General features: G+C 34.6%; 1 protein-coding gene across 2 annotated transcripts; it reads left to right on the top strand.

The window, feature by feature from the left end:
* Positions 1-1,341: 1,341 nt before the first annotated feature.
* On the top strand, positions 1,342-8,363 carry LOC111393167 (lysine--tRNA ligase, chloroplastic/mitochondrial). Of its 2 annotated transcripts, XM_023018561.1 has the most exons (15): positions 1,342-1,636; positions 2,516-2,734; positions 3,220-3,331; positions 3,481-3,589; positions 4,056-4,113; positions 4,231-4,299; positions 4,876-4,983; positions 5,395-5,424; positions 5,602-5,694; positions 5,852-5,956; positions 6,471-6,677; positions 6,879-6,973; positions 7,203-7,293; positions 7,660-7,833; positions 7,989-8,363. In XM_023018561.1, the coding sequence occupies exons 1-15, from the start codon at positions 1,382-1,384 to the stop codon at positions 8,079-8,081; spliced, it is 1,818 nt and encodes a 605-aa protein (XP_022874329.1). In that variant the 5' UTR covers positions 1,342-1,381; the 3' UTR covers positions 8,082-8,363. The 2 variants fall into 2 exon arrangements, with proteins under 2 accessions (XP_022874329.1, XP_022874330.1); XM_023018562.1 differs by lacking the exon at positions 5,395-5,424.
* The last annotated feature ends 203 nt before the right edge of the window (positions 8,364-8,566 follow it).

Genomic DNA, 8,566 nt, shown 5'->3' with positions numbered 1-8,566 from the left:
CTTATGTAAAATGACAAATATACCCCATATTTAAATAAACACAATAAAAAAGAAAAGAAAAGTTAAAGAATAAATTGCAATCATACTCCCAAACTTTATAAAAAAGTGCAAATAAGTCCAAATAAATTATTAAAAGGGTAATTAGCACAAAACGTCCATACCTTTCATTATTATTGTGTAAAACGTCCTTACATTTCATTTTTTGACATTTTCATCCTTATTTTTATATTTCATTGCAAAATTCATTATTTATTTGAATTTTTTTGAAAATTTGGGAATATAGTTGCAATTTGTTCTTTATTTTTATTTATTTAAAGATGATGGTATAATTGTCATTTTACAGCTTTTAGTTGAGAAAATTGATGAAAATAATGATTTTTGCAATGAAAATATAAAAATAAGGGTGAAAACATAAAAAAAGAAAGAAATGTATGGACGTTTTGCACTAATAATAAAAGTAGGGACGTTTTGTACTAATTACCATTTTAATAATTTATTTGGACTCATTTGCATTTTTTTTATAAAGTTTGGGAATATGATTGCAATTTATTCTTTAACTTTTCTTTTCTTTTTTATTGTGTTTATTTAAGTAGGGGGTATATTTGTCATTTTACATGAGAAATTTGATGAAAATGATATTTTCCACAATAAAAGGTGAAGGTAGGGATAAAAATGTCAAAAAATGAAAGATATGGACATTTTGCATAATAACATTGAAATGTAAGGAAATTTTGTGCTAATTACCCTTAATTAAAACCTCATCTAGTGTGTGTACACATACACATGCACGCGCGCGTGCGCGCGCACACAACTTCAGTTAAACAATGGGTCTTAACCCATAGTTTCATCTACTGCTTCTTGTTGGAACCACGAGGTCGGCCTTTGTGCTTCTTGGACGTTGGTGAAGCCGGTCCACCTACAAGTGGTTGCGGAGGAGTTGCGATGTATGGTGGAGTTGCCATAGACTTTTGAGAAGCCCCAACGGTCGACGAAGGTGAAGAGAAGCACCGATATATGCTCGATAGCATGCTGGCTCGAATACAGTGGTGGCGCCGTCCTTGATATCAAAGTGTCCGTCAGTTGAGCTTCACCATCCATGTCTGTTCTTTTTTGCCTGTTACGATAACTAAAATGGGAAAATGTTGAAGAAACGCCACCATGTTTCTCTTTACGTTTTGAGGTTTGAAAATTTTAGATGTATCAATTACGTTTTAAATTGTTTAATTAGTTTTAAATGATATTATTTAATTTTGTAGTTTTTGGACCATACTGGGCCTAATTTCCTCTATCGATAAATGATAAGAGGCCCAATACGGTGATGAATGCAAGTGTTTCGTTCGGAAGCTGGGATTGGATAACAGCAAACAAAAGTAAAGGAAAAATGGAGGTGGTGCTGCAGCCATTGAAGCTAAAGCAACTACTCCTCTTTGCTACTTCCAAAGCAAACAACCCTTTTCTTATTCGTAATATTTGCCCATTCTTCGTAATTCGATGCTGCTCTACTTCGTCTTCTTCCTCTGCCGCCAAGGTTGATGACGGATCTCCCAAACAATCTGGCCGCAACCGCAGGTCTTCCTCGTCCTCCACCAATTCCACCTCGGACAGAGAGGCCGTTCGCGCTATCCGTATCAGAAAGGTTTAACTTTTTCTTTTCCAATGCTTTTAAACTACCGATGGCACTCAATTTCAATGTTGCTTTTCTTAATAGCAAAAGTCAAGACCAATGCGAATGTTGTTGAACCTGAGATTTCAGTTAGGACTAAATTTTTTTTATCTTGGTTAGGAATTTACTATCTTGTGAAAGAGATTTAGAAATGGAGGATACAAAATACAAATTAAAGCAATATGCTCATATATAAGGGTGGCGGTTTCCAATCTTTGTTAGATTGGACTTTTCGTAACCGTTTGACAACAAATCAGTCAACATTGTACCGATAGTCAATGTGGGATAAAGTTCCTTAACACTCACTCAGGCCTGACCTGGGTTCATGAGCTCTTCTCAAGATATTTTGAACTAACAGGTTGGTAATACGAGATTGACAACTTGTTGATATGAGTAATGATAAGAAAGTAACAACTTACTAAGGAAATATGTAAATGTACTAATGTATCACATGGAAGTGACCACTTATTGTCGACTGGGAATGAGGCCTCACAAGGATTTGACAATGAGCAATCTGAAAAGAAACTCTAAAACCATTTCAAAAAAGGCTCATATAGGCTCCCACTGTTCTAACCAACATTCTTAAAGAGGGATTTTAGTTTATCAACTAGCACAGCTCAAATTCATTGTATTTAATTGGAGTCTAATTTTGTTCTCAGAAGAATGTTCCTATTGCATATGGCATGGAAGTCCGAGATTATTAAAATTCCATGCCTGAGATTATTAAAATTTTGAAGCAAGAAGAAAGCTTATTGAAAATCTATATATATATTATTTTCCTGAATAAATCCTTGGAAACTGAAGAAACTTTGAACATTATGTATGCATCATAACTGATTTTCTTACCTATAGGTGCAAGAGTTGAGGAGCAACGGCTTCGATCCATATGCTTATAAGTGGGATCGCACTCATACTGCAAATCAGCTGCAAGAGATTTATGGGAATCTAGGAAATGGTGAAGAATCAAACTGTGAGAGTGATTATGTCTCAATTGCTGGAAGAATTGTGGCTCGCAGGGCTTTCGGAAAGCTAGCCTTCATGACTTTGAGGGATGACTCTGGGACAATTCAGATTTTTTTTTTTTTTTTTTTTTTGCACGTGTGCTTCCTTGGTTTGACTATTTGAGTCTTTCCCCACGTTTTCCTGTAGCTGCTGCCTGCATGATTTCATCATTCCATTAGATGGTTAGCTATTTGAGTCATAGTTTCTTAGACCCAAACTATGGTTGACAGATATCAGGGGGTGGATTGACAGTGTAAATGACTTCTAAGAACTTTGAATATTAATGTTTCATGATCTGCCTTCTGCATTCTGCCTTCTGCTTATTTTACTTTCTTCCATTACTAAATAAAATATGCTTGTATAATGTCCTAGTCCAACGGGAGTTGATCTAAATGAGTTGTTAGTGCACAATTATTGGGGATATTTCCTTCTAAATTATATTTGGACATTATACTTGTACAGTTCATGAAACTGAATCTTGTTCTTGAGTGGCGAAAGTTGTGGTTAGTGCATAGAACTTTTCTGATATTTTTTTTTTCCTTGTATGATTTTAGCTTTACTGTGAGAAGGAAAGGCTTCTAAGTGATCAATTTGAGCAATTGAAGACACTTGTTGATATAGGAGATATATTGGGTGCAAGAGGTTCAATCAAGCGCACAGAGAAAGGTAAGTATTATTTAACTTTTCTTTGCTTCAATCTTATAAATCTGGAAAAAAGTTGCATTGAGCATACTGATTCTGAACATAGCCGTTAGAAATTGCGCAATAAATTTGTGTATCCTTCAATTAGATATTCTCTTGCTTTCTTTTTCCAGGAGAATTATCGGTTTGTGTGAATTCATTTTCAATCCTTACAAAATCTTTGCTTCCTTTGCCGGACAAATATCATGGCCTAACAGACATAGACAAGAGATATCGCCAAAGGTGAGATCCTCGCTCTCTCTCTCTCTCTCTCTCTACACATGCGCACTTGGGTGCGTATAACTATAGATACACCTACGTTGACTAGTTTTTGCATATCTCCAGCTAATCGGGCTTTTTTGGATATCAGCTTGACAACAGTATTTTTAATCTCCATTCCTGTTAATGGTTATTCGTTGTGGGTTTTTTTCTGTCATATTTTCTTTCAAAGTAATGTAACACCAACATGGTAGTTTTTCTCTCATATTGTTTATGACAAAGATAACATAAAGTTCTTCTCTCACTTTGTGTATAAACAGTGCACCTTAAGGGTGCGAGCTTTTACATAAATAACAACCCTACACATGATTTATATCATATGCATTTAGCTGCTACAACTTTAAGTTTTTCGCTTCCACTCATTATTATATCACCACATCAGTACTCTAAACACTTTTCTTAATCCATACTTTCTCCTGTCTCTGTAAAGGTATGTAGATATGATTGCAAATCCTGAGGTGGCTGACACATTTAGGAAAAGAGCAAAGGTCCGTTTTTCATTATTATTATTATTAGTGTTATTGTTATTGTTATTGAAGTCATCTATAGTTTATTATATTCTTTAGTACCAAATTTTTGTGCTGATTTATACTTTTTTTCAGTAGATTATATCAGAGATTCGCAAGACAGTTGAATCTGCAGGCTTTGTTGAAGTCGAAACACCAGTTCTTCAGGTTGTCAAGACTCTTTTTTGCTCATCTCGGGTTATGTTTCGTAAACCTTAATGCTTGAATTAAATAATTGGGTGGTAGCCTTCTACTGTAGTATAGCAAGATAAATTAGACAAAGTATTTGCATCGGGTAAGTGGAAAAATCTTTTCATCCTGATACATCTAATTTCTGATGTGAGCCAACAATAGTATATTCATGCAATGACATTAGGTTTCGTTTTTACAACTTCATAATTATGTTCAAGTTTTTATTAACTCTCTTCTGCCAGCCGAGCCAAAGTCCCTTTAGTATCGTACTCCACTGCTGATTTTCTTCTCCTGTACATCCTTTCCAAAAAACATTTGCAATTTAAAAGTAAAATGTCCAACTTTCCTGAAAATTCTGCAAGTCTTTCAGAACTCTATGATATGTTTTGTCTAAGGAATAGATCAACCTTATGTAAATTTTCCTATTTTTCCCTTCCCCTCACACCCCTATCTGCTCCAAACACATGAGAAAAATATCTGGCACGAGTAAGAATAATGAACACATCCGTAGATGGTTCCATATTTTAGTTTTTGATTGTTTTCCTAAACTAGGGAGCAGCTGGTGGGGCTGAAGCTAGGCCATTCATTACATACCATAATTCTCTTGGTCAAGATCTTTATCTGCGGATTGCAACTGAGCTCCATTTGAAGAGAATGCTGGTGAGTTCTATTTCTCATTCCATTTTGTGCAAGTTGTCTTCCTTTTGTTATTCAATAACAAATAATTCATGTTGCTATCTTCCAAAATGGTTTAACAGATATGACTTGATTCTTGATATCATAATTTGATTGACATAAGAGAATTAGTTTCAAGGAGATTTTCTTCTAGATCAATATTTCCTGTACACATGATGGCCAGTCTTTGCACTTTAGTTCATTAAGGAAAGATATCAATATTCTGCTGGCTTGTTATTTCCGTTCTCCCCATGTATTAGCTTCTCTTGTCTTGCTAGTATGTTAACATCATTCTTCTTGACTAGATTTAGACCTCAAACTTTTTGTAAAAGATATTGACATTTTGTTTAATGCCAAAGTCTCCTAATTTAATTATCGTTTACTTGTTTTGTTTAGGATGCATACCCAGAGCTGCATGCATTCTGGGTATTTAATCTTTCTACCTCAGTTGCCAATATTTGTTAATATGCCAACCATTTTTTTTCAGCCATTATTCGAAGCCTTGTTTTCATTTGTTTTGTGTATTCTCTGCTTTTGTCAAAGTCACTTTGCTGTTACATGCAATTTCATGTAACAAATCTGATATTTTATTTCAAATGACAGGTAGGAGGCTTTGAGAAAGTATATGAGATAGGCCGGATATTCAGAAATGAAGGCATTTCAACTCGTCATAATCCTGAATTCACCACCATCGAGGTGAGGAGGTTCCTCCAGTTTTAATTGGTCTTTTGTGTTGGAAGCATCCCTGTGCTTTTTGCTCACTGCCATAGTGCATGTCAAGATTCTAGTATGTTTGTGTACTAAACTTCATTTCCATTATCACCAATAATTAATGGCTTCGCTTGATCTTTAGATGTACGAGGCATATTCAGACTATGAAAGCATGATGAATATGACAGAAGAGATTGTAACACAATGTGCTCTTGCAGTTAATGAGAAACTTACCCTTGATTATCAGGTATGCTCTTTTTATATTTGACAACGTTTCTTGATTTTTATTTTATTTTATTTTATTTCCTCCCTATGTAGTAAAGTGAATATGCTTTTCTTTAGATGAGGGAACATATTATGCCGTTACATTTGTTTAAAAAATTGGTTAAATATGGTTTAATTTCAAGTTTCCTCACTCATTTTAATTGTTTATTTATTAACTATTTTAACAATATACTCACTCATGCAAACACATGAAAGAGTCAGAAATCAGGAGGAGATAGAAGTATGTGCATAACACTGTCAATAATATGGTTAAATTTTACTTTGTCCTATAATGGAATTTGGAACAATTGTGGGCCATGTCAAAAGTAGTTGCATTCTTATCATGTGGAAAACATGTTCTTGAACTTCTCATAGTTCTATTGGAGGACTTCTTGTCATAAAACCTGTGCATTTTTCAACCATCATTAGGATTTATGTATTTGTAGAAAAAGAAATTAAAAAAACTTTGCCGTGGATTCTACAAATCTTCCTTGCAGGGTGTGGAGATCTGCTTAGAAAGACCTTGGAGGAGGGAGACAATGCACAATCTTGTGAAAGAAGCAACTGGCATTGATTTCAACAAGTTTCGAGATGATCTTAATGCTGCGAAAATAGTTGCACTGCAGACACCAGATATTATTAATGATAATCAAAACAAAAATTTGATTGAGGCTTGCACGTCTGTTGGCCATTTGCTTAATGAGGTTGATCTGGGTGACTTTTCGTAGAATCTGAACTCTTTTTCCTGCTAATATTTATGATAAGTAATAGTTATTTACCCTGCTAGTGGTTTGCTGGCTGGAAAATATGTTTGGTTGTGAAAATAGTTCAATAGTGTTCTTGTTTTTTTCCTAAGCTTCTATTCATGAATTCTACTCAATGATTACTTCTGCTTCGTTCTCCAGGTGTTTGAAATAGTTGTAGAACCAAATCTAATGCAGCCCACCTTTGTCTTGGACTATCCAATTGAAATATCTCCACTAGCCAAACCACACAGAAGGTGTTATTGCTTTTACAAAATATATTTTGGTGCTTCACTTCATATGAAATGCTGTGCTTTCAATGTTATTTCCTTCACAAAATTGTGACAACATAATATTTTCAGCAGAAGATTGATTTGTTTTGAATGCTAGCACTGGAATCAGAAGCTCTTTCTATTATTTACTGTTTGGTGGATATGCATTTGCAACAAAAAATATGGAATATGATATTTTGTGTCTTAACTGCAGACATTCAGGCTTGACAGAGAGATTTGAACTCTTCATATGTGGCCGTGAGATGGCTAATGCTTTCTCTGAATTGACTGATCCTTTGGACCAGGTATTATGTGGAGCTGTAAACTGTAATGAACGGATTATACTACTACTCTGCACCTCTATCCTTGAATTTTTTTTTCTTCCTATCCCCGTTCCAGGGGTTTTGACGAATTCTTCATTGATGTTTGCAAATGACTAGTGTTTCATGATAAATTCATCTGGATTATTTGGAAATGATGGCCTCGTAAGCTGTCTTTGTAAAAAAAGAGAGAGATTGTTGACTTGTACTCTTCTGCTCATGCTGTTTGCTATCTTCCTTTTCAATTCAAATCTTGGATGCTTCTTCTCATAGAATTGTTAGAAATAAAAACAAATCACAAAGCACAGATATTACTGGCAAGCGTTTATTCTTAATTTGAAATGGTTGCAGAGAGAACGGTTGGAAGAACAATTAAGGCAGCATAACAAGAAGAAAGCAGCAGTAGTTTCAGAAACGTCTAGCACAGAGGACAGGAATGAGATGGCTGATGAATCCTACGACGTGACTCTTGATGAAGATTTTTTGACAGCCCTAGAATATGGAATGCCTCCTGCATCAGGAATGGTATGCTTATCAAGTTTCTTCTTTTAATAAATTAATTCTAGAATTCAAACTCGAGATATTTGTCATATGAGCTAAAAATGGTGTTACTCTGCACAGTCCTTCATGCAATACATGTATTTACTAAAAAAGGCTGATGGATAAACTTGTTTTTTCAGGGGCTTGGCATTGACAGGCTAGTAATGCTTCTGACGAACTCGGCCAGCATACGTGATGTTATTGCTTTCCCTGTCCTCAAAACCGTGCAATAATCATAGAAGGATGTTGCAATACGAACCAGCTCAGATGTTCACGGTGGATCCAGTGTTTTGATTCATGAAAATATTAGCTGGAGATGCCTTGGTTTTGGTTCTTCTGCTGACCTCGGGTTGCAGCTAATTCATCTCCTTTGAAATCTTCTTCTTAACTTTTATGAAATACTGTAATTTTATTTACTTTTGAATACACAGCACTTATATTTAAATTTATGTAGGACAAAATAATTATAAGTCTGAGCTATTAAATGATAATAAGAGGAAAATATGCTTGTTTTATTCAATAAAGTGATGGAACACTATTATTCCTATAAACTTTGATAAACATAGATTTTGATTTGTTGAGCAATTAAATTTAATAATCAATATACTTCAAATTAAATTTTAAAAATTTAATAATCCGAGAATGGTGGTAATTTAATTGAAATTTTATTAAATAAATAAGGACAAAAGTGTGAATTAGGTTTTGCTTAAAAACATAA

The sequence above is a fragment of the Olea europaea genome, chromosome 4, assembly GCF_002742605.1.
Source record: "Olea europaea var. sylvestris chromosome 4, O_europaea_v1, whole genome shotgun sequence".
Classification (NCBI taxonomy): domain Eukaryota; kingdom Viridiplantae; phylum Streptophyta; class Magnoliopsida; order Lamiales; family Oleaceae; genus Olea; species Olea europaea.
This window is presented reverse-complemented; position numbering and strand designations above follow the sequence as displayed.